Source organism: Macrobrachium rosenbergii, chromosome 4 (genome assembly GCF_040412425.1).
Source record: "Macrobrachium rosenbergii isolate ZJJX-2024 chromosome 4, ASM4041242v1, whole genome shotgun sequence".
Taxonomy (NCBI): Eukaryota; Metazoa; Arthropoda; class Malacostraca; order Decapoda; family Palaemonidae; genus Macrobrachium; species Macrobrachium rosenbergii.
The window spans coordinates 37,470,844-37,498,320 of NC_089744.1; the positions used below are offsets into that span (position 1 = coordinate 37,470,844).

Genomic DNA, 27,477 nt, shown 5'->3' on the forward strand with positions numbered 1-27,477 from the left:
GTGGCACCTCAAATGAATTGTCACTGAAGGAAAAGACTCGTGTTTTAGCGTTCATTTCAAACAAACTGCCCTTAAGCTCTAATTAGCTACTTTAAACACTTCCTCCTTCCACCTAACAGAAATGCTCTATTATGTTCGCTTTTCAATATCTTGCTCACTGTACCGCTTTTCGCTGTTATAAGGAACGAGGGATTATGTGTAACTCAAAATTAGCATATTTGCTGCCATTAGCTTAACTCCGAAAGCGAGAGTATCCTGTTAATACACGGTAGCCATCAACAGCAAAGCAAAAGTTATTTACTTTTGAAACTGATATGCTATATTTCTGTTTAGGAGATTAAGCAGTTGCTCTAATTACTATTTTACCTCTTAGAGCAGCAGTAAGTCAGATTAAGAGAGAATCAGTTAAAAATGGAAAATACCCGATTTTGTCCTCTACCACGAACTGGCAGAAACTTCTAAAAACAGTTGAAATGTTTTAGACTATAAAAAGCTAAAACAGATTCAGATATTTAGGATTAAAATACCAGAACTTCACTGAAACACTATCAAGTAATGGTAAATACTGTGACTTCTGGTTTTATAAGAATTAATACGCCACTATATCACTTACCGTAATTAAAACAGAGGATTTTAATTTATTCCACCTTGATAAGGGGAACAAAAATTTCTTAGTTGAATTGATTTAATGGCAATTACATTCTAACAGTGACAACTGCTATTATTGGTGAAGGTAAGAACGTACATAGTGCATTTAATAAAATTTATTAACATTTCAAACAGCTAATTACACCTGTGAACCATCAACGCAGGACAGCTTATGGTATAAAGGATAGCAGTAATGCCAGACCCCATTCTCACCTTATTTAAAAACTATGGAGGGGTAAAAACAACGAACAAGAGTTCTTGGATAACAGCAGTCGAGTTTACACTGTCCCAGTCTTACATCCTGTAAAGCAAAAAATCTGAGGCAGAAATGTGCGTAATTAAAATAAAATCCTATAACATTCTTTACAAACCAGTAAAATAAGGGTTCAACTCTCAACCTAAAGCCTTCAATATATAAAAATTTTTCTACACAAACTTTACCTATACAAACCAAACCTTTTATAACCCTCTAAACAAGGTACAGAGAAAGAAAAGTTTAAGCAAACTAAAGGACCTGAAGCTCACAGTGTTGACTAGTGCAGTGAGCACAGGAAACGACCGTATGAAAGGTCTCAGCTGCCGAACAAAACTACAAAAACCAATTGACCAGGCTTGTTAATCTGGCAGTTTATTGAACTCCAGACTTATTATTTGGCTTTCCCCCCTGGGAACAGCTTGATATTGAAGCCATAGCTTAGAACAAGTTTGTCTATTGTATTAAAGTGAAAACAGAGGCCTGATCATTGTATTGCCATTTGCATTATTAAAAGCCTAACTATATAAACGAAATGCGTTACTCCAAGATGATAAAGTCAGAATTTATTATAATTTACGTTAGTCCCAAAATATCAATCAAAATTTCTGTCTAAAGAACTAAAATCTTAATTTTTTAAAGCAATTCGTAAAAATGTTTTCTGATCTAAATTTTTTTTGAAGTTAACGTACTTTTAAATTGAAAGAACAGATGGGAAAACTTAGGTACTGGTGAAGTCCGGAAATTAATCTCAAAATTCACAGTAAATACCTTTATTCTCAAGTAATATTTAGAATGTTACATTAACTTAAATTTACACTATTAAAATCTAAACAGTAAACATTTAGTGAGCCTTTAATGAAAGTAGCAAATTTACACTATTAAAATCTAAACGGTAAGCCTATATCTATATTAAAATCTAAACGGTAAGCCTATATCTATATTAAAATCTAAACGGTAAGCCTATATTTACGTTAAAATCTAAACGGTAAGCCTATATTTACGTTAAAATCTAAACGGTAAGCCTATATTTACGTTAAAATCTAAACGGTAAGCCTATATTTACGTTAAAATCTAAACGGTAAGCCTATATTTATATTAAAATCTAAACGGTAAGCCTATATTTACGTTAAAATCTAAACGGTAAGCCTATATTTACGTTAAAATCTAAAAACGGTAAGCCCATATTTACGTTAAAATCTAAACGGTAAGCCCATATTTACGTTAAAATCTAAACGGTAAGCCCATATTTACGTTAAAATCTAAACAGTAAGCCCATATTGACGTTAAAATCTAAACGGGAAGCCTATATCTATATTAAAATCTAAACGGGAAGCCTATATCTATATTAAAATCTAAACGGGAAGCCTATATCTATATTAAAATCTAAACGGGAAGCCTATATCTATATTAAAATCTAAACGGGAAGCCTATATTGACGTTAAAATCTAAACGGTAAGCCCATATTGACGTTAAAATCTAAACGGTAAGCCCATATTGACGTTAAAATCTAAACGGTAAGCCCATATTTACGTTAAAATCTAAACGGTAAGCCCTATTTACGTTAAAATCTAAACGGTAAGCCCATATTTACGTTAAAATCTAAACGGTAAAAGCCCATATTTACGTTAAAATCTAAACTAAGCCCATATTTACGTTAAAATCTAAACGGTAAGCCCATATTTACGTTAAAATCTAAACGGTAAGCCCATATTTACGTTAAAATCTAAACGGTAAGCCCATATTTACGTTAAAATCTAAACGGTAGCCCATATTTACGTTAAAATCTAAACGGTAAGCCCATATTGACGTTAAAATCTAAACGGTAAGCCCATATTGACGTTAAAATCTAAACGGTAAGCCCATATTTACGTTAAAATCTAAACGGTAAGCCCATATTTACGTTAAAATCTAAACGGTAAGCCCATATTTACGCTAAAATCTAAACGGTAAGCCCATATTTACGTTAAAATCTAAACGGTAAGCCCATATTTACGTTAAAATCTAAACGGTAAGCCCATATTTACGTTAAAATCTAAACGGTAAGCCCATATTTACGTTAAAATCTAAACGGTAAGCCCATATTTACGTTAAAATCTAAACGGTAAGCCCATATTTACGTTAAAATCTAAACGGTAAGCCCATATTTACGTTAAAATCTAAACGGTAAGCCTATATTTACGTTAAAATCTAAACGGTAAGCCTATATTTACGTTAAAATCTAAACGGTAAGCCTATATTTACGTTAAAATCTAAACGGTAAGCCTATATTTACGTTAAAATCTTAAAAATTTACGTTAAAATCTAAACGGTAAACCTATATTTACATTAAAATCTAAACGGTAAACCTATATTTATATTAAAATCTAAACGGTAAACCTATATTTATATTAAAATCTAAACGGTAAACCTATATTTATATTAAAATCTAAACGGTAAACCTATATTTATATTAAAATCTAAACGGTAAACCTATATTTATATTAAAATCTAAACGGTAAACTTATATTTATATTAAAATCTAAACGGTAAACTTATATTTATATTAAAATCTAAACGGTAAACTTATATTTATATTAAAATCTAAACGGTAAACTTATATTTATATTAAAATCTAAACGGTAAACTTATATTTATATTAAAATCTAAACGGTAAACTTATATTTATATTAAAATCTAAACGGTAAACTTATATTTATATTAAAATCTAAACGGTAAACTTATATTTATATTAAAATCTAAACGGTAAACTTATATTTATATTAAAATCTAAACGGTAAACATTTATATTAAAATCTAAACGGTAAACATATTTATATTAAAATCTAAACGGTAAACATATTTATATTAAAATCTAAACGGTAAACATATTTATATTAAAATCTAAACGGTAAACATATTTAGTAAGCCTAAAAAAAAAAACAGGCCGAATATAGGCGGTTACGTTAACTGTTATGAGAAAATATTAGGTTAAGTACGTTAACTTCCAGAACTAACTAAAATGTTACACTTACACCTGAAAGGAAAAAATTAATCTGATAGTTCACCCCCCCTTCCCCACCCTCCCAGGCACCTGCCCATAGGTCGTAAGACCTATGGAACAGGGCAATCGGAGGGCCCTCCACCCCTACAGGGGACCGCCCCTGTAGGCGGTGGAGGTAAAAAAAAAAAAAAGTTTGGATATGGACAAGTTTTATAAAAAAACAAAGTTAAAATTACGCAAAAGATAAAAACAAATTTAGTTATGCAAAAGTTGAATTATGCAAAAGTTGAATTATGCAAAAGTTGAATTATGCAAAAGTTGAATTATGCAAAAGTTGAATTATGCAAAAGTTGAATTATGCAAAAGTTGAATTATGCAAAAGTTGAATTATGCAAAAGTTGAATTATGCAAAAGTTCTGTACCTTACCTGGTGTTTATTAAACCAAACCTGGTCAAAGCGTTGTGTACCTTGAGAAAATTACCCTGGCCTATGAATTTTGACTTTTACTCACTTACGTCGCTCGCTTCCTTCAAGTTTAGATTTCACAAAAACCTGAAAGTAGTGAAGTTAACCTTACAGTATATGGATTTGCTTTAATGAATTAAAACTTATAACCAGTCAACTTTACAAGTCTCGAGATGTCTATAAAATAAAGGGGTTTACAAAAAATCCATATTGCACAACATTCTAGATACAGTATGATACACCTTTAAAGGATGGATTAAAAATTTTTAAAAATAAAAGTACATTATCCATAATACCCATAAAAACCATCCATAAATATAAAGATTTTATATTCATAGTGGTGTCAAAATCTTTACAGCGAAGCGTTAGAGAAAAATTTGAAATACTTTACAGATAATCAAGTCAAAAGCTACAAAACTGAAAAAACTCGAGTCCAAGAAACAAGAACAAAAGCAAGCCTATAACCAAACTTTATATCAAATAACCATATCCAATGACTTATTATTGAGGGAAGTAGCCTATTAACAGCAGTCACCAAGTTCTTGACCGGTTATAAAGTATGGAACATACCGTAAAGAAACTTCGCCTATGCTTTAAACAGTCGAGTCGCCACAATTTATCGAAGATCATCCTTCAAACCACAAATATCTAGTCGTATGGTTAACCGTTACAGAATCACCTCCACCTTGGGTAGCAGGAATTCGTCCATAAACTGCACGACGTCCGTCATCCAACCACGAAAGCACATTGCGACAAGTCACTATCTTAACGCGAAAACTGAGCTGGTCAACGACATCTTCCTTCCCGAAAAACTGGGTGCTGTGACGTCATTACCAAGGACCACGGAGTCACCTTTCATGAAACTTGGACGCTTTACGCGAAAGAGTACGGCGTCCATGTTTATTTTTTTTAAAGGGAAACAATAAAACAATCTGATGACGCTTTAACGGTAACTGTGAAAATACATAACAAAGTACGTTTCATATTATCTTTATAATAAATTCAATCATAATACACACACACACACACACACACACACACACACACACACACACACACACACATATATATATATATATATATATATATATATATATATATATATATATATATATATATATATATATATGTTACTCGTGTTAGGCTTCGATAATACGGGATGGCTTAGATTCCAGAATCTTTAATTTACAACTGCAATTTACCAAGTACTAGCTTACGAAGACATACAGTCTTCTTCATCAGGTACCGTTGCGCATCGGTGCCTAATGAAGAAGACTGTAGGTCATCGAGAGCCAGTACTTGGTAAATTGTACTTTGAAAATTTAAAAATCTTGAGATTTAAGCCACCCTGTGTTATTGAAGCCTACAGTAACACGAAAAGTATGAGTGTATATACACAGTGAAGCTGTGTGGTAATTTTATGATATATACATACATACATATATATATATATATATATATATATATATATATATATATATATATATATATATATATATTTAAATATAAACCCAGGATATGGGATTAAATGGTAATGAAAAGTGACACGTTGAAGCACCGTTTATTCCTGTCCTTAAAGAATATTAGATGCTCTTAGCTGGACACAGCCTTATGAAATATATATAGGATGGCCAAGCTTACTTCTTTTTTAGTTTAGCAAATGGAATCGACACAAGACTATATGACAAATTCAAGTTATCTGGGCCAAGATGCACTGTACATACTGGTTTTAGAGCCTTCAAATTTGCAGCCCAGGGATAGTAAAATGCTCCCACTTGATATCAGGAGGACTAATTATAGCAAGTCTTTGAAGAAAAAATAATGCTTATTTTCTGCTATGACAGTATGAATTTGATCCTTAATAAGGAGTATCCAGTACGATTCTTTGAATGTCTCTCCTAAAGTATGATTACGTCGAATGAAACTGCTGGTTCCGCGAAACTCATTCGGTGGCTATAAGGTGATTCATACCAGTTTTGGTAATTGTTATATTACGTGATTAAAGGCACTTTTATTACCTAGCTGACGTTTAATAAATGAGTATCATAAAGAGTACCTAAAAAAGTTTGTAATAATCTCGTAAACGGTAATAGTTTCGGGTAACAACGCCGATAGAACCGATAAAGGGATTCGTAATTCTCATACTCATAAGATAAGCCTAATGGTTTGTAGATGAAAAAAGCTTGCAAGTTGCTATTAAGTTTTACTTTCATCTTCTATCAAAGAGCAATTCGTGACATCTTAACAGACCTCGTATTCCGACATAATATCATGAATCACGGGCTCTTAGTCTCCTGGTCTTGTTATTATGGGAGAAAGGAAGGGAGGTGGGGGGCTGGCCAAGGGGCGAGGGAGAATGTATATTCATAAATGCAGAGAAAGAAATGACGAAATACAAATGAAATGATAAAGATGTAAACACAAATATGCTAATGCAAATGACGCATTGCTGGCAAAGAAAAGCTCTGAAATTATTTTTTTTTTTTCATAATACGTATAAATGCTGAGAGATGAACCGTAGGTGAGCGGTACACCTTTTGGGGTGTTTGTTAGTCTGCAGTTCGCCCCTGGCCTACCGCCGACCAGTCCACCCAGTTGTAAAGGGTTACTAACGTCTGAGGCGGTCGATAAAAATGGCGTAAGGCTATCAACCTCCTCTCAAGCGCCACCCATTCCAAAGGGGAAAAAAGTGTATGGTGAAAAAATCCGTCTGTGCTAAAAATCCCTCTGTAGAGTACACCACAACGTATATTTTCATCCTGGTCTAAATGATGCTGAGTGCTAATTTATACGAAGACCAAGGGAGAATGAAATTACCAGTGTTATACATCTGAAAAAAATTAGATACCATTTTGTAATAAGTATGTCAACACTCGCTTGAACAGTCGACATAAGATACCGTATAGGCTACATAAAGACAGTTCAAAAAATAAATTAGAGCATAGCTGCAGCTATGATGAAGAAAAACCAGAAAGTAACTCTCTCTCTCTCTCTCCCTCTCTCTCTCTCTTTCTCTCTCTCTCTCTTCTCTCTCTCTCTCTCTCTCTCTCTCTCTCTCTCTCTCTCTCTAGCCACAGCATGAACAGAGTAGAACAAGGGTCTTTGGGACAGAAGCCAAGACGAGAAGATAATTGAACAAGGCTGGGGGTTGGTGTTGGGTAGCAAATAGAGACGGGAGGACATTGAAGAGGTGGAGGGAGAGAAGCGGAAGTTGGCAAAGGGCTCCATCGATGTTCGCCCGGAAACACCGACACCTCCACATTCGATGGGAAAATCATCAAACGACGGAGTGCGAGAGTATCAGCAGAAGCAGGTGAGAGAGTATTAGCAGAAGCTGGTAGCGGAAGCAGGTGCGAGAGTATCAGCAGAAGCAGGTGTGAGGGTATCAGGAGAAGCAGGTGCTAGAGTATCAGCAGAAGCAGTTGAGAGAGTATTAGCAGAAGCTGGTAGCAGAAGCAGGTGCGAGAGTATCAGCAGAAGCAGGTGCGAGAGTATTAGCAGAAGCTGGTAGCAGATGCAGGTGCGAGAGTATCAGCAGAAGCAGGTGTGAGAGTATCAGGAGAAGCAGGTGCTAGAGTATCAGCAGAGGCAGGTGCGAGAATATCAGCAGAGGCAGGTGCGAGAGTATCAGCAGAAGCAGGTGTGAGAGTATTAACAGAAGCTGGTAGCAGAAGCAGGTGCGAGAGTATCAGCAGAAGCAGGTGTGAGGGTATCAGGAGAAGCAGGTGCTAGAGTATCAGCAGAAGCAGTTGAGAGAGTATTAGCAGAAGCTGGTAGCAGAAGCAGGTGCGAGAGTATCAGCAGAAGCAGGTGCGAGAGTATTAGCAGAGGCTGGTAGCAGAAGCAGGTGCGAGAGTATCAGCAGAAGCTGGTGTGAGAGTATCAGGAGAAGCAGGTGCTAGAGTTTCAGCAGAGGCAGGTGCGAGAGTATCAGCAGAAGCAGGTGTGAGAGTATTAGCAGAGGCAGGTACGATAGTATCAGCAGAAGCAGGTGCGAGAATATCAGCAGAAGCAGGTGCGAGAGTATCAGCAGAGGCAGGTGTGAGAGTATCAGCAGAAGCAGGTGCGAGAGTATTAGCAGAGGCAGGTACGATAGTATCAGCAGAAGCAGGTGCAAGAGTATCAGCAGAAGCAGGTGCGAGAGTATTAGCAGAGGCAGGTGCGAGAGTATTAGCAGAGGCAGGTACGATAGTATCAGCAGAAGCAGGTGCGAGAGTATCAGCAGAGGCAGGTGGCAGGTGCGAGAGTATCAGCAGAAGCAGGTGCGAGAGTATTAGCAGAGGCAGGTACGATAGTATCAGCAGAAGCAGGTGCGAGAGTATTAGCAGAGGCAGGTACGATAGTATCAGCAGAAGCAGGTTCGAGAGTATCAGCAGAAGCAGGTGTGAGAGTATCAGGAGAAGCAGGTGCGAGAGTATCAGCAGAAGCAGGTGCGAGAGTATTAGCAGAGGCAGGTGCGAGAGTATTAGCAGAGGCAGGTACGATAGTATCAGCAGAAGCAGGTTCGAGAGTATCAGCAGAAGCAGGTGTGAGAGTATCAGGAGAAGCAGGTGCGAGAGTATCAGCAGAAGCAGGTGCGAGAGTATCAGCAGAAGCAGGTGCGAGAGTATTAGCAGAGGCAGGTACGATAGTATCAGCAGAAGCAGGTGCGAGATTATCAGCAGAAACAGAAGCGCGAGCAGAGGCAAAGCCTTAGCAGAGGCATCTGCAGTCTTGGTGGTTGTGTTATTCCTCTGATTTTGGTTGATCGTGTTCGATCGTTTGATTGCATTCATCAGTATTTTCATTTGTAGTATCGTAAGTCTTCAGAAGATGAATTATTACTCACAAAAATCACCTGAAATTTCTGTAATAACTATATTCTATTGTCGTCCTTATCTATTCTTATGCGTTTCATAAGACATCCTACACTTAAATCAATTTTATTCCAGTGTTCGTAAGGGTAAGTCTTGGTACTGAGGAATTGAGTTGGAGAAAGGATGAGAGTGATAAGAGGTATATGAAGAGAATGAATTTCATGGGGAGGACTTTGAAGTCCATTAATGATTTTTTTATTTAAAAAAATCCTCTAATGCAGATCATACTTGACCAGTATTTCAGCAATATTCTGTATTTCAGCAGTACAGAATATTACAGTATGACACCCTCACGATATTCCAGATAAGATGTCATTGTTCTGAAACATTAGAATACAAGTTTTGACAGCTTTCATTTGTACCCTATATTGTTATAGCCATTGCAGTTATTTCATGAAACTGAACATGAGGCATATAGCACATTTTTTAGTTGTCTAACCTTGTAATTGTGATAAAATACAAATGAATATAATACCAGTTGTAGCTAGAAACGTATTATGAAGACTTCTCTTTCAATATTTTATTTCTATCCAGGTGAAAACGGTCGTCCGGCACTGATATGCGGAGGTGTTCTCATTTCCGAGCGCTATGTTTTAACTGCGGCTCACTGCGTCCATCCGAGGACTGGTTTCACATTGTAAGCTTTCTCTTGAGTTCCATTCCATTCGTTAATTTCACGGTAACTTTCTTTAAATGCTTGAAATACAATTGTAATTGTTACATCCCAAAGATAACTTCCTTTAAATGCTTGAAATATAATTGTAATTGTTACATCCCAAAGATAACTTCATTTAAATGCTTGAAATATATTTGTAATTGTTACATCCCAAAGATAATTTCCTTTAAATGCTTGAAATATATTTGTAATTGTTACATCTCAAAGATAATTTCCTTTAAATGCTTGAAATATAATTGTAACTGTTACATCCCAAAGATAACTTCATTTAAATGCTTGAAATATATTTGTAATTCTTACATCCCAAAGATAATTTCCTTTAAAAGCTTGAAATATATTTGTAATTCTTACATCCCAACGATAATTTCCATTAAATGCTTGAAATATATTTGTCATTGTTACATCCCAAAGATAATTTCCATTAAATGCCTGAAATATATTTGTAATTGCTACATCCTAAAGATAACTTCATTTAAATGCTTGAAATATATTTGCAATTGTTACATCCCAAAGATAACTTCACTTAAATAAATGCTTGAAATAAATTTGTAACTGTTACATCCCAAAGATAGCTTCCTTCCAGTTCTTAGAATATATATTTGTAACAGTTACATCCCAAAGATAACTTCCTTTCAATACTTGAAATATATTTGTAACTGTTACATCCCAAAGACCTATAACTGGGAAAATCTATCATCATTTGACTTCTTGGATCTGGGTCTGCAGGCAGAACATCCGATTGGGAGAGCACACCCTTAGCACAGACCCCGACTGTCGAGGGGGTGTTTGTGCCGATCCCCTCCAGAAGATAGGAGTAGAGCAGACAGTAATTCATGAGAGTTATGGGGATCCCTTCGGATGCAGGAACTGTAACGACATTGCCCTGTTACGATTATCCCGTACGGTTCGGTTTCAAAGTGGTAAGTTGCAATTCGATGATTTTTAGCTTGAACTGAAGCTTCTTTTATTCAAAATTAAATCTCTCGCTGTGTACGCTTGCAATTTAAATGACTTCCTCGTGAAATGTGTTAAGTGGTTTCAGGTGATGTTTCTTTGGATTTTTTTGCCTTCTCTGAACAAATTTCTGTAAGGGTATTTAACACCATTAATCTTCGTAAAAGTAAATCCATTTGTTCAGAAGGAGGAGGTTCTTTCCTACGTTTGTAGTCTTTAAGAAAAGACACCTACATCCTTTTTAACAGTTATCTTAAAAGTTATAAGAATCACGTGATACATATACACGAAAACGAGACGTGACGTTAGAAAAGAAATTACACATAAAGACTAAAAATAAAAAAGAAAAACAATGACTCAGGGAGTTAGATATATTTAGGAGCCTAAACACAATAACGACACTGACTTCCATTCTTCTTCGTAAATTAGATTCAGACGACAGGCTCTCTGAAAGGAAAGGGAAAAAACAGAGAGGTCTGTGTGTTTCCTAAATTGAAATCCCCGTCAGCGAAATAGCAGGGAAAATGTAGGGGAGCATCTGAAAAGGCCTAGGAACGCGATCGCCCTCGCCACTTCCTCGTTCATTTCTTGGAAAACTAACTTCACTATCTTCATTTTCTTGCAAGCCCTGGGTCTCCTGAGGGAGAATGGAAAATGGTAAAACGTGCAGAAATGAGATACGACACGACACACTCATAAGAATACCGTGGAACAAAAAAGAAGTCAATCGAGAGCTGGGTTCTTCACCAGTCAGTAACAACCTAGAGACAAGGCAGCTCTTAACATCCCGTCTGAAGAGGCGTTCCGTCACGTCAAAGGAGACCTCTTGAAAATGACGCTTGGCCATTAGCGAACGTGGCCGGGAAGACAATATCTCACTGATGAAATAATTAACCACATTTCCCGTCAACGGTAAAAAATTGCAGTGACATCGGTCTATTCCTGGAAGAGGAGTGGCTGATGCTTATTTTTTCCTTTGCATATACTCCGACTGGGGATGAAGAAAAGGAAAACTGTTCGAGAATTATTTCAGTTATTCTTTGGTGCTCAAATTCCATTGAGAGTCACACCGTAATGATTTTAAGCAACCGTCGACTAAAGTTTACTTTTATTCTAATTTTAATAGCTTTCCTGCCTTTAAAGGAACGAATAAAACAGGAGTCAAAGGAAGTCAAATTTCTATCATTCGTAGAAATGACGGAGAAAAAACCAGCTTTAATTATGCGGAAATATTAAAAGAACAACTATGTACCATGAATGCAACTAAGCAGCTGATATTCGTTTTAATCTACTGATATCTGTTAACATTACATCAAGTGAAAAAGAGAAATAGACATCTGATGAGACAGAACAACTTAATTCCTCATTCTTGGAGCTTATGTAGAGCACAGTCATTATTATGATAACTGTAATAATGACCTCTATGCATTTTTTCCTAAAATTTACATTAGCATTTTTTAAGTTATACTGGTTATACAGAAAGAACTTAGTATATTTCTTATTCCTCGCGTGTTTATAGAACAAAGCATACTACGATAGATCTACTGTTAACCGGATCTATCCTTAAACCTCAATGGGAAAATGTTAAAAAATTATTACAGAAAACATCAGAGTTTTACTTAGTGTCCTTAAGAGTAAGAATCCACAATTTACCAACAATCATTGAGATCCAGCTGTCGTCCCTTAGGAGATAAGAAGCAGAATCCGTGACGCGAGACATGAATATGAAGCAGATTTCAATCCAGAGCGAGAGGGAAAACTTTGCCTCCCTATTTTTCGCTGCCTCGATAGAAAACGTATAAGAGCAGCCTTCATATTCCTCAAAAATCGGAGAGAAAACCTTCAGAGTGGCTTCTTCACACTCCATAACCTTCCACGGAGTTCAAGGGGTCCAAGGAAACCAAGTTTACTTTAGAACGAAGTAATCCAATATAAGACACGCGACATTTGTACTGCTTCAGATCACAAGATTCTTGTTTTGGTGTGAGTGTGAAGAAGGACTTGATAAACTTCTCTAAGCAGTAATGAAGCGGGTACTGATAAATCATGACCGAAAACCCTTATCATCGACTTCATGTTTTTAGAATGAATGCTCATACTTTAAGTAGGTAAATGATCACAAGAGTGACAAATGGGTCCGCCCATTCCCTCACTTCTAAATCGCTTCAGTTCCCTCGGATGTTCAGTTGGCAGTATTCTTCAGCTCAGCTCCTCATCTACTATGGTAAATTCCCTTTAACAAATCGATAGCGCCACAAAACAGATATTTTTTTCTCTTCTGGTTTTATATGAAGGTCCACATGACTAGAAACTTAATGATCTGACCAAGCATACACCTAAAAGAAAAGAGAGAAAAAGAGCTTGAGGGGAAAAACTGTCCTAACCCAAGGAGTAACAATGACCGTGGCCTTTTTCCATTTGACTGATAACATGAGATCTCATCCGAGGGCATCGGAGTTCTCCAGAGTAAAATGAATATGTTGGCTTCGGTCGCCTCAAATAAACAACAGTCAAAACAGTTTTAGTAGTCATAAAGTATGGGAGACCAACTTGCAATCAATAGTAGGATAACCTAAAACAGTCAAGACCGCTAATCAGAACTGCTTTTAATTGTTTTTAAAACAGAGAAAAGTACCCCCAAATAGGTATCGTCAGCATATTGCTATAGGCTTTGTAGAAACATTATTGATTTTGTATAATACAGCCCGTTCCATGGATTTAATAATCTGGACTGCCCACTCTCTTAATATATACAAATAATACCCGCTTAAACTCAAAGCTTGGATGGTAATACGAAAGAAAGATTGCATATCACCACCATCAAGCACTACATAAGAATTGGATTGAGGAGAAAGAGGGAAAATTTGTAGTATCTGTTTTGAAGACTAAACTTAACGAGACTATAATCTTCCTGATCAGAAAGGATCGCCGAAATTAGTTAGAACGAGGAGGAAGAACAACTCGAGATGAGAGACAGCAGAGGATACCTGAGGTGGGGGGAAGGGGGTTGGAGAATACCGAAGAAATAATGGTTTTTATCCTTAGTTTCTCCTGTCCCCTTTCTCTTTCCTGTCCTCGAAACGTCTGGACCAGATATGTATTGTATTTCGCATAGGCTTCAGTATAATAATAATAATAATAATAATAATAATAATAATAATAATAATAATAATAATAATAATAATAATAATAATAAAGGACTTGAAACTGCAAATATCCTGTACCTGGCCATTTGCTGACTCATGCTACACACCGCGTGGATACTAGAGCTTTAATTTCTAGCTGTTGCTACATCCTAAGACAGCAGTGCATAAATATATTACCGTTTGCTTCCGCTGCTGAATCTGTTTGTCATAGACTGAATTGTCGTAAAGTTTATCAAATGAAAACCAGGATTTTTAAATGCCCCTTCATTGCCATCCACTTCTGTAAAGCAATAATTATGATGTTAGGAAATCCTAGTATTGTACTGAAAATGTATTATCTATTTTTTTTTCTCTCTCTCTCTATGTTTCAGCTTACGTACAGCCCGTGTGCCTGCCTCTGAATCTGCAGAACGACCTCGGATTCTCACAAGATCAATTTGACCAAAGAGAAGGTTGGGTAGCCGGATGGGGTACGACAGGTAAGAGCAGTTGCAATTAGTTCTCCTGATTGACTTCATTGAGACAAGGTTGGTTGACAGCGCTGGTCGGCAAACTCCGTACCTAAATGACTTTATGCCCTTGCTTCATAAAACTATTGTAATGAAATAAAAACGACCTAGTTTAAAAGTAAATAACCCAAAATGTACTGAAAAATTAGGAAAGGCTTTGCATCTTTTGAATAACTACGCTACTTGACAATTTTCTGGTCTTATTTTCAATACAGCGACCAAAACTGTAGCAGAACATATACCTGATGTGTTAACAGTACTGACACAAACACGTGAAAAAAAGCCAAAATATCGTGAAACAAAAAGAAAAAGTAATGCAAAATGTAGTGTATATAGGAGAAGGCTTTCCATTTTTCGATCTATTGAACTAAAAGGCAATTAACCTAATTGCAGTGTTGCCGAGAACAATAAAAAAAAAATTAATAAAATTAACAATAGTAGTAATGAAGCAAACGCCGATAGAGCTGATTTAGCTAAAACGCGCCCTACTTTTTTAATGTTGCTCATGTGCTCTTAATGATAATGATTATTATGACATTCATAATTCTTCATTTCATTCTTCTTAGCCTTTTATAAAAGGCTACTGGAGTTCACTCATCATTTACTCTTCCGGAATATTACTCATCCTGATATACGATATAGCAACATTAGAATCTCTTATTCGCTATCACTGAAGTAATGTTTACTTATTCAACGCAATCAGCGGTTCGCTTGCTACAGTATTATTATTTCTAACATATGACTGCGGTGTTTTCGCTGTACTATATATCGTTACTCATATATTACTGTCATGATGGCTACCGGCTTTGTTAGTGATTTTATTACCGTTATCATACTCTTCATATTGTTACTGTTACTATATCAAAACCTCTTTTATTTCTAAGTTACAATCGTGTCTATATTGATTTTGCTTCTGACCTTACTGTCATTTCATGAATTTGGCCGAACAGACAAACCACTGTTACTGCTATTTGTGTAATTATACTGTACTGCTCCCATAACAACATTATTGTTGTTGTCGCCGTCATTCTTAAGCAGTATTAGCATCGGATGCTACTATTATCCACGTTATTACTGATACAACGTTAAAGGTTTTTACAACTCAGTAACATTTTCTTGTGCTGATTTAACCCTAATCTTATCCAATTCTTCTAGAATTTCTAGACCGTATAGATCTAGTGAATGACTCTGCTTGAAAATTCATTTTATTTTCATATTTTCCTATGATCAAAGGGACTTTAGGGTAACACAAGCATTGTGACGTAGTCATCAGTATCTTCTCTTGTCCAAAGATGTTCCTGTTCTCTGCGCCTCAGAACATTTTCATGTCTGTGAATCACATTAGGCCACTTTCTCACGAACAATGGTTGGCTTTGTTCCTCCAAAGACCCCATGACTTTCACTATGCATCCCTGTTCGAAATGTTTCTCCGCTTGCTGTGTGCATAGGAAAGCGATTGTTTTCGAAAACATCAAGAATGGCTTGAAGCAAAGGGGTAAGATAACAGGAGAAAAAGCGACTGTGGTGACCACATACTAAATTACGAAAATGGTCCATGGCGGATTGTTAATTAGTTAATAGTATACGACTTCCATCTTTGGGTCGTTATTTGGCAAAAAAACCATATTTGGAACTACATGACACGCAATTAACAACCCCTACATACACACACACACATACATACATACATACACACACACACACACACACATATATATATATATATATATATATATATATATATATATATATATATATATATATACTGTATATTTAATATGCATATGCATGTGTATGTATATACATACATACATACATACATACATACATACATACATACATACATACATACATACATACATACATACATACATAAATATATGCATGTGTGTGTGCGTGTTTGTGTTGGCCACGACTTTCAGAGCACTTTCAGTTTTGACTCGCAATGAAAAAATAGGAAAAAAAATATTTCCATCCGTTACGAACTAACAAACACTTTTCCTTGACTGCAGACAAGATCCTGTCAAATACTTCTGACTGCGCTATGTGAGATTTAACAGAACTGAGGTGCCATTCATTTCTCATAATCGTCGTTATTAGCAACTTGTAAATTTAAACGTTAGGTCTTGGTTTGCACAAGTGGCAAAGATGGTTATGAAACCAATATAAACAAGATTGTTCTTTATTACTGTTGCAGATCCGAGGGAAACTAGACCTGCAGATGTCCTTCAGCAAGTGTTGTTGCCTATAAACAGCTCCTTGTGTAGCCTCGACCTTCGTGTTTTTCCTGATCCTAAAATGGTATGAATGCTACAGTTGTCGGTTTTAAAAAAATTGTATTATAGTCTCTCTCTCTCTCTCTCTCTCTCTCTCTCTCTCTCTCTCTCTCTCTCTCTCTCTCTCTCTCTTTGGGGTACTGATAAGATAAGCTGAATAATTTGTAGAGGAAAAAACTTGTAAGTTGCTGCCGAGTTTTACTCTCATCTTCTGTCTAGGAAAAACTTGTATTATCTTTACAGATCTCGTATTCCGGCAGAATATCACTCTCTTGAAGGTCACTTTGTAAAAACGTTTGAATCTCTCTCTCTCTCTCTCTCTCTCTCTCTCTCTCTCTCTCTCTCTCTCTCTCTCTCTCTCTCTCTCTCTCTCTCTCTCTCTAGATTATGTTTTGTTAAACATGTAACAGCTAATGTCCTCTTTGAAATTTATATTGTTTTCATTGATATATCCTCTGTTTTAGATTTTACTTTTAATTTCGCTTATTTCTTACTTTAAAAAGCAAACTTGATCAGTATGAGGAGACTCTATATTTGATAAACAAAAGTTTTCTTCAATCAGAATGTTGTATGAACAGGTCGTTTTCCGATGCCTTTCAAAACAGTCGCCTTTATAACTACTGTATGTTAACACCTTAATGGACTTGATATCTGAATCTTTAGGCTCAAGTAACGTAGCTTATCTATTGTTTGATTGGTCCTGTGGCTTGGGCTTCTGAAATTAGTACCAGCACAGGTAAGGATTATATTGATTTCATTCTTATTCAGTATTCAAGAAAAAAGTATCTTTGCTTGCTAGATAAAGCAGATAAAAAAGCTACCATCATTAGGTGTTTCCACAGGAAACATTCAAATCTCGCTAAATATAGGAACATTTCAATATATATATATATATATATATATATATATATATATATATATATATATATATATATATATATATATATATATATGAAGTATGAACCACGGTCTTCAGCAGCGTTTCCAGAAACAACACGCAAAGTTAGAGAAAATTGTTTTGTAAGACTGACATGTGGATTACGTCGACCTACTTCAAACTGAAAAGTAGATTAACATTCAGAAAAGGATTAACAATGTATTTTTCTTTATGGAGGGTAATCTTTTGTCTCGACTGGAGAAATATATCATGTTGCTATTCGGAGTTAGTGATGGTGTCCAGTTGTCCTGGAAGCTGTTATCTGTAAGCTTTTCATAAGTGTTCTCCCTATAAATCACTTTGGTGTTATCTAATGATTTTTGTGAGAAGTGGAACATGTTGTTATACAGAGTAAAATGGCTGAATGGTGTACCCTGTATCTATGGTAGCTTAGCTCCATCTTTTGTGGATACCCTGGTTAGTTCGATATTGTTTTGTAGGAGAGATAAACAGATTTCAAGTAGCGGACTGCACCTTCGTTATCCTTGGCTCTCCCGAATGATGGGCTTCGCTTTTTTCACCAAGGTCTAGACCTTGCTTTCCACTACCAGAGTTGTTCGTCCAACATTTTTGGGCATGTATTTTGTGTCTTCTGAAAGGCTAGGCTTCTAACGTCCATCATCATATCCCAGAGAGAAAGGTTCCTATCTACGTTGTTAAAACGTAACGCTGAGCCTTCAAACAAGAGTGTAAAATTCATTCTCGTCACTCACTTTTATCGAATGGTATCAGTAAATCTGGCACACACTTCAGAAACAACACAGATAGAAAAGCTTGGCCTTTCAGGATGTATTTATAGACGTCAGTGTCACACTCCAAAGAACAACAGTCTAAACGAATTCCAAATTAACGGGTAAATGATGAGTGCAAGGCGTGAATGTCTGATCGCGCTGGACCGTGTTTGTTAAGTTTTAACAGACATCCAAACAGGAACCACTTGTACTCTAAAGAATAAAGGGCTGTGAGAGGCACTGTAAAAGAAGTGCTACAGACGCAATTATCAGACAATAAAACTCATCAGTTTCTAAAACAGCATCCGGGGATAGTCTGCCAGTTCACTTTCAAGCGTTACAACAAATCCTCATCGAAGTAAACAGAACATCCGAAAAAAGGAGACTAAGTTGTATAACATTAGATCTCCAGTTGCAGTATTCAATCATTTTACTCAAAATCATGGAATGTGACCACAATTCCAAGAATTAATGGATAACACCGAAATCATACAGACTGCAGGTACTAAAAGCTGTATAAATTAGTACCCATGAACTCAAAACAACGAGATAATCATCGAAACATCGTTGTCATGTCGAGAAGATAAAACAAACTGTCAGGTTTTCTTTGTCTCTTAGTTCGTTAGAGTCCAGAGGACTACACCAGGCCCCCTACTAACTTTCACACCTCATGTACGCGAAAGCATATGCAAGCTTAATACAAACCAATCAAACACCAACTGGCTGGATACCACAAAACCAGCTTAATCTAACATCAGTCATTCTAGACATCATTTGCGTAAACTTCTGAAGACAGAAATTTGTACTTCGGAAATGTATGTTTATATTCATCGATATCTAATTATTTACATGAAATTACATCGTATGAATAACATTTTGCATCTTCGAAAACTAGAAAAGAATCAGATCAGGATAATTCAGCTGAAAGATGGAATTGACTATAATGAGAATGGCATTAGGGAGAAACAAAATGTAATATATATGCGTGTGTGTGTGTGTGTGTGGTCTGTGTATGTGTGTATATATATATATATATATATATATATATATATATATATATATATATATATATATATATATATATATATATATATTATAATATATATATAAATATATATGTGTATGTGCCTGCGTACGCTTATATATGTATGTGTGTATGTGTATATATGTGTATATATATATATATATATATATATATATATATATATATATATGAAAATGAAAGCAAAACTTGTACATAAAAGTCTTTACTAATGACAACCAGTTCCGGAATAAACAATACCTTCATTTTCATGGATTTACCTAGTGTGAATAACATTTTATTGCATTATCCAATATGCAGAGAAACCGTCTTCGGAAACTGGAAAAGAATGAGATCAATATAATTCAGTTCAATTTTGTACTTAAATATAATGCGAATGGTATCAGGAAGAAGCGTGTATATGTGTGCGTATACATACATATACAGTTTTTATTTGAGGACAGAATTCACTTAATAGATTACTTTCAGCAAGTTTGTTCTTTACAAGGACAATCTGATTATCTGTGAAAAACAAAGGAGTGTAACACAAATTCACTGGCTTTTGAAATCGAAAAGTTGGGAACATTAGTTTGTCTGACTGTTTGTACTTTTTATACATTCTTCAGTCGAATAGCCACCATGGAATCGGCTACAGCAGAATCAGAATGCTTTACAAATTAATCCCCGCTCTTTAAAATAACCTTATGTGCAGATGCTTATTTTTCACGACCTGCCTCTTTTCCACGTTTGACCATAACCGGCTACTATTCTCACATCCTGGAGGAACCTTAATCTATTATTATTGAATTTTTATATTCGAAACATGTTTTAGTGACTATTTTCCTTTTTATGATTTTTTAATCAGACCTAATAATGAATGTGTTTACTCAAAAACCGGTTGTCTTTCCTCAGTGAAGATGTTTTATGTAGAAGTGATGGTTTTCAGTTTTATAAACTGACTCCACTTTCCACTGATAACTGGTAGCAAATACATACATGCATACATACATACATACATATATAAGTATATCTTATATATGTGTGTTTGTTTACATACATTGTGTGTGTGCCTGTTTACGTGTGTACGCATATATTCCAATTACATAATTATGGTCATTTCATTTAAACCACTAGAATTTCCTCTTCGTGAAGCAGAAAAGCAAAATATCTAGTCGCTAACCTCTCTATAATGCAGTCCGTTTTATCAGAAATCCCACCTCTTTTTCTGCAGGCACTGTGTGCTGGTGGACAGCGGAAGGACACCTGTAGAGGAGATTCAGGTGGGCCACTGGTTATGTCCAGCGCTGGAGAAAGGAGATACTACGTCGTGGGCATCGTCAGTCGGGGTCCTGTTGTTTGCGCCGCAGCCAACACCGGAGGCCTCTACACAAGCATCAGTCATTACGTTCCTTGGATTCTTAGGAACTTGCGTCCGTGAACAGGCAGAATGGTGATTTTTTTGTCTGGCTTTTACGGGCGATTTTCAAAAGTTCAGAACTGCAACAATAGAAGGAAATGCACTGATAGTTTTTAAACCGAGAGAATTTTAATCGATACCGTGAATCATTATTAATAAACACTAAGCATATGCACACAGATACATACAAACATACGCACATACATGATATATATGTATATATATATATATATATATATATATATATATATATATATATATATATATATATATATATATATATATATATATATATATATATATATATACTGTATATATACATATATGTATTTATGTGTGCGTTCGTACAAGAAAATTATGCTAAGTTGTACCAGGGAACGGGAAATGGTTGGGGCAAAGTTATAATTCAAAAAGGTAAAAATGTACAACTTTAAAGTTTAAGGGAATCCATGATTACGAAAACAAACAAGTAAAAACTGCGCCGAAGTTTCTTCAGCGCAATCGAGTTTTCTGTACAGCGTATAATCGAGGCCACCGAAAATAGATCTATCTTTTGGTGGTCCCGGTATAATGCTGTATGAGCCACGGCCCAAGAAGCTTTAACCACGGCCCGGTGGTGGCCTGTCCTATATCATCGCCAGAGGCACGATTATGGCTAGCCTTAAACTTAAATAAAAAAAAAAACTACTGAGCCTACAGGGCTGCGATTTGGTATGTTTGATGATTGGAAGGTGGATGATCGACATACCAATTTGCAACCCTCTAGCCTGAGTAGTTTTTAAGATCAGAGGGCGGACAGAAAAAGTGCGGACGGACAAACAATGCCGGCACAATAGTTCTTTTACAGAAAACAAAAAAAGTGCTTAAAAAATGTAATTTTTTCCCCTCAAAAAAGATATATTTCTACCATGAATGCCTATTGTTCAACTGGGTTAAAGAACTTAAAAGTTTAAAACTGAACACAGGTAAGTCCGACCAGGGTCCGACCTTAGAGATAATTAGCTCTCCATCACTTATGCAAATGAGGATTTTTCATTCCAATGAAGTTTCTTCGACTAAAGTGTAAAGTCTCTACGCTATGACAGTAAACCAGAAATTTCACGCCCAGTTTTTATTTATGCAAATAACATAACGCTTGAATAATTCAAGCAGTACAAGTCTGAGGCCAATGGACTTTCGTGTACTGTCTACAAAAGCCAAAATACTTAAAGGAGACTTTTAATACAAATGAAATCTCAGATCGAAGAACGCGGAACTATTGCTTATTTTGAAAACTTAGTTTGAATATTTTGGGGGACAAGTTATTACCGTCTATTCAGTTTAGGATAAAATGTGTAGTACAAGCACTCTGTACAAGAATGGTCCAGATATTGATAACAAGAGAATAACGAAGTCTTAAAAATGCGAAACTTCGTTGCCCTGTCACTCCTTCCAATTTACTAAGTGGCTGTTTGTTTTCAACAACTTTTAGACAAGCACTGTACTGTCATCAGTTGCTTCTCGACTGTGAGTGCTTGCTAAATTGCCTCAAGATACGATTTACTCTTTAACTGAATTGTAAAATACCATTACATCCGCGTCATTCTCCAGGAGACTTTGCTTCTTCAGTCTTGCTAAGTAACCAACTGGTTCTTAGCCACGTACAATAAGTCTAATCCTTCGGGCCAGCCCTAAGAGAGCTGTTAATCAGCTCAGTGGTCTGGTAAAACTAAGGTATACTTACTTAACTTATAACCTGACTGACTTACAATGACTGCTCTTGGTTGGGGCCGCAAGGGTAACCCAACACTCTCAGGACTTTCCGGGTGCGTCCACACTACAGTGAAACGCGTCATAAACACACGTAGGAAACAGACCGCGTCCATATCACAAACAAGCTGAAAATAAGTCGACGAATGTAAGTGGAAAACGAGCTTTTGGCAATTGCTGAATAATCGTTTGAAGCACTGGTTAAAACTACCAATAAGTCGTTGACTTGTATTTAACCTGTCTGCGATGTTTGTGCGATAAGTTTTTGACATGTTTTACTATAATACGGATGTACACACTTAGTCATGATTATACTCTCCCAGGCTACTAACCACTTCAAGTAACATAAGTTATGAAAAAATTTAATTCAATTCGATCTTTCGCCGTTTTTATTTCATTGCCAGTTCATACTAATATTGTTTTGCCTTATTTCGTCTACCTAACAAAACGCATATTACAGTAAATAATTATACTGATGTGGGTGAGGAGTAAAGTCTACTATCAGTGCAGTGAACATTTACCTCATAGCTTGGTGACGTTTCTTGTAAAATTTCTTGATTTGTGATCGCCAAGATAATAAAAATATTCCCGACGTGTACCTCGTTTGCGATCAAATCATCATCATTCTTTAAATAGAATAGATGAGTATCACCTATTGCGTTGTTAAGAATGTCTACCCTATATTAAGCATTGGCGACTTTAGGTGTTGTTTTACTTTTGAAGAATATCAGTGTGCATTATCTTTTAAGCATTTAAGAGTATTCGTGTTCCTCATTTGACGGGTGGGTACCGTTCTCAGATAGCACTCTGCTGGCCCCGCGTTCGATTCTCTGACCGGCCAATGAAGAATTACAGGAATTTATTTCTGGTGATAAAAATTCATATCTCGGTATAATGTAGTTCGGATTCCACAATAAGCTGTAGGTCCCGTTGCTAGGTAACCAATTGGTTCTTAGCCACGTAAAATAAATCTAATCCTTCGGGCCAGCACTAGGAGAGCTGTTAATCAGCTCAGTGGTCTAGTTAAAATAAGGTATACTTTCCTTAAGAGTATTCGTTATAAATAACTTTCAAATTCCCAGACTTAGGTATCTGAAATTATTAGATTTAGAAATGAACAATATAATTTCAACTTGACAGCGTCTAAGCCTTCAGTGTTAGTCGTTGCTCGGTAAAATTACATGAACCTGTTCGGCGACGTCCCTGGAGATGATTTATCTTCAATGATATTTGCCTCAAGGTCCAGCCTGGTCACAACGGTATGTTATTTCTTAATGAGTGGATCGGCCACAGCTTTCGACCTGATTTTGGTCTGAGGGTCTCGAAATTAAAATTTTGTCAAACTAGGACATTTCTCCGCTAAATATCCACATTTATGAATTTCGTCTTCAGTGTTTAAGATGGCCATAAAATAACAGTTGCAGTTATCCACTGGAATTATTCGAGAACTCAGGATTCAAATCTCTGATATATAATACAGATTTTTTAATAATGTAAAGTGTCACTTCTTTTCCTGTCGTACCGGCCAGTTTAATTTTTGAGTACATACTACTATGCTGCGATAAATGCTATATTTAATAAAATAACGTCTCTAATATTCTGTATCGGAATAGCTGGAATAGCACGAACTGACAAGAACAAGATACAGCGCATATGATTAACATCTCATCCTCATAACGATATACTTAAAGAATCGTGGATCACTCTTGCAAAAGTCAGGGATTCAATAACAATAACACGAGTGACAGAGCAAGACTTTCCATTTTTCATTATCCTTACGCTTTCTGGACAGTAATCACTGACGACACGGCACGTAAAGAAACGGAAGTGAGCAACACATCAAGTGTCTATGCACTGAAATAAAACACGAATCTTTTCAACTGAGCACATTCTATAAAGGAGAAACACAGATAATACAGATAACGAGTCATATAAGAATTGGGTGCTTTAAGACATGTAGGGAAATATGCAAGTTTTTGAAGTGTAATTAGAGAATAATGCACCTGCCCCGTCAAAAAATAACAGCAATATTTAAATTGGTGCTGGTATTTAAATTGTATTTCCCTATTTAAGATTTTGTGATAGTTAAAAGTGACGCCCATCTCCAGTAGACCACTTGTATCACACAGAAAAAATAAAATGATGGATATACATTTCGTTTAATATCTACAGTACTTGCAACCTCGACAAAATCGTTTGTAACTATTAGCACTGGTTCATCATGGTCGGTGCCCTTGCATCTTTTCACTGCCACAAACTTTGTTTAGACTGACCAAGCTAGAAGCATCATTCATGACACTGAAAAGTTGCCAACGAGGCACTTGTGATCATTCAGCGAGCAAGACAGAGAAAAGATGAGGGGGTTGGATAGGTTGCACGGCAAGGTTAAGAGACCCAGAAAATAAAGATGAAGTACAAGGATCTAAAGGTGGAACTGGGACAAACCCCCACAGTTACACTGCGGAGTAATAGTCAGAGAGGGTGGACAGCAAGAATGAAGAAAGGAAGGGGGAGCAGACGTAAAGTAAAAAGCTAAAAAGTGGGGGCAGTTAGGGGCCGAAGGAACGCTGCAAAACCCTCTAGTACTAACGACACCACCCTCTTTCAGGGGATATTAAGGAGTAAATAGTATAGGCTACACACTGTTTATCCGGAGCTTGTCTCAGCTGTTCTGTATGCATCGTCTTTCAGTAACAGAATTCATTGACTGCTTTAAGAGGCATCACAAGAACCGTGGCCACTGACGTCGGAAATTTGTTTTTAGCCATAAATGATTTCAACAAAATAAAAAAGGAAAACATTTGATATGAAAAAGTGCTCACAAAACATTCATTCAGTCAAAAATTTATTAACACTTTTACCCTTACTTCCACAGGATTCTAGTTAAAACTTGAGAGATTGATATAGTCTAAAATAATTTTAGGAGGAAACCAGTTCCCTTAGCAATCATGAAAATGCCGATGATTTGTGCAGATCTTCTCTGAAAGCTCTGGAGGGGTGAATTGCCAGTGCATAAGCGAGGGCCAAAAAAACTTAGCATTAAGAGCAAGTTACAACACAGATATAAATTACCGACACTTAATATCTTGAGTTAAAGGATCTAGTTCCCTCTTTACAATTGTCTAGTCTGAACATTTAGAGGAAAATGACATGGTAGAGGCAATAAAGAGTGAAATGAATTTGGCTTTTTTATTCTGTTCCGAGTTAGGTATCACAACATTCGGTTAATTAGTTGATGTTTTCCCCTTGGTGAAGAAAAGGGTTGTATATTAGATATTAAAGTAAATCCGGTTCCTAAGTAATTCGGGACTCTGATGTGGAGTTCATCATTAACATAAATTACAAAATTCGGATGATACCGTTTTACTCTCTCGCTCTAGGTTTGTGGTGCACACAAAACACACACGTACATATATATATATATATATATATATATATATATATATATATATATATATATATATATATATATATATATATATATATATATATATATATATATATATATATATATATATTCCTCATCATAGGTGAGCTAATCCTCAGTGAGATAGGTACAGGGATATGGAAGGACATTGAACATTACGTGGTTTCTTTATTCACTAGCAACGTTTCGAGACAAAGTGACGTGGCTTTATGCTATACACAAGGGTACTGAGGAAGTATGGTTGTTTAGTGAAGGTACCAGTTTCTTAATTGCCAAACTTCAAGAACGAGTTGCGGTGGTGTTCATATGGTGATGTAATGACCTTCAAGTTATTATAATTTATGTCTGTCTTACAAATGCTGGCGTTATTCATGATATTTGATTGTTCTGGGCTGGATAATTTGCCGCCCGTTGGGTAACTTACAACTATACGATCATCGCAACTCACCTTGAGCAACCGGCGCGTACTTGCTATGTAGGTCTGCTGATTACATCGGCAGCAGTTGAATAAATATACTACACCAGATTTCATCAAAGAGGGGAATTTCGCTTTGTTTTTAGAAAGGCGCCGATAGCTCTAGGATTCACACAAGTAAGTCTGGCATCAACTGCTGGATAGTGGTGATTTAAAATTTTCTTAAGAGTAAAAACTTCTTATCTGGTATGTAAGGTAATTTGACGTAATATCTTAGTTTCTGTACCAAATACACTGCAACAGGTGGATAAATAAGTTATTGATAATTTTCTTGACATATTTAAAAAAGATATTAGGTTTATAGCACTGTGGAGGAGTGTTGATAAAACATTTAATATACAATTATAAAATCAAAAACTAAAAATTCAGGCCAAGGCTGGTAAAAGTAGGTTTCCTGTAGATGCCCATGTTAGAACAGTTATCTTTACGAAATACCATTGTATCTAAAAAGGCTAATTGTCCATGCTCTTCTAATTCGCAGGTAAATCTAATATTTTGATGTTCCTTTGAGATTTTTAATTCGTAATTTTACTTAGAAGTGTTTAAATTGCTTATAACTTTACCCTTACGTTTTACTTTTACTTTTTTCAACGTTTTGTATTAATGTAATATTTATTCTCTGCTTTTAGCCTGAAGATGGGACTTTGTCTCGAAACGTCGCTAGCGAATAAAGAAACCATGTCATGTGCCATTTCCTTCCATATCCCAGTGCCTATTATCATGAAAAGTTAACGTAAGTCCTTTTTTTAGCCCAGTAACGTAACTGTTAACTTTAAGTTTTGTTTACTTTTTGCCGTTGTATGAAGGTTTGGGCTGTTCTTTTTCCCCACCGCCGGGTGTTTCGCTTGTTACTGGTAGCACACCCATGTGAGATAATTTTCTCTTTTATTTTCGTATTTTTGAATTGTTGGATGATTCAGCGAAGGTTTGGTGTATATAGCAGTGCTGCCAAA

The 27,477-nt window shown here is 36.0% G+C and overlaps 1 protein-coding gene and 1 long non-coding RNA gene across 4 annotated transcripts in view; one reads left to right on the forward strand and one right to left on the reverse strand.

Moving 5' to 3' along the window:
* The window catches only part of LOC136832741 (phenoloxidase-activating factor 3-like), a 137,216-nt gene extending 111,415 nt beyond the window's left edge, over positions 1–25,801 (forward strand). For all 3 annotated transcript variants that reach the window (XM_067094273.1, XM_067094265.1, XM_067094261.1), the window contains exons 6-10: positions 9,741–9,843; positions 10,609–10,802; positions 14,354–14,461; positions 16,689–16,792; positions 20,688–25,801. In XM_067094273.1, the coding sequence (XP_066950374.1) occupies positions 9,741–9,843; positions 10,609–10,802; positions 14,354–14,461; positions 16,689–16,792; positions 20,688–20,894 (716 nt within the window). In that variant the 3' untranslated portion in view covers positions 20,895–25,801. The remainder of the gene's footprint in view (positions 1–9,740; positions 9,844–10,608; positions 10,803–14,353; positions 14,462–16,688; positions 16,793–20,687) is intronic.
* On the reverse strand, positions 774–22,737 carry LOC136832756 (uncharacterized). The gene is made up of 4 exons (XR_010851308.1): positions 22,622–22,737; positions 20,674–20,953; positions 4,312–4,437; positions 774–949 (listed from the first exon to the last, which is right to left on the reverse strand). It is a non-coding gene; the product is annotated as an uncharacterized lncRNA (long non-coding RNA).
* Positions 25,802–27,477: the final 1,676 nt, after the last annotated feature.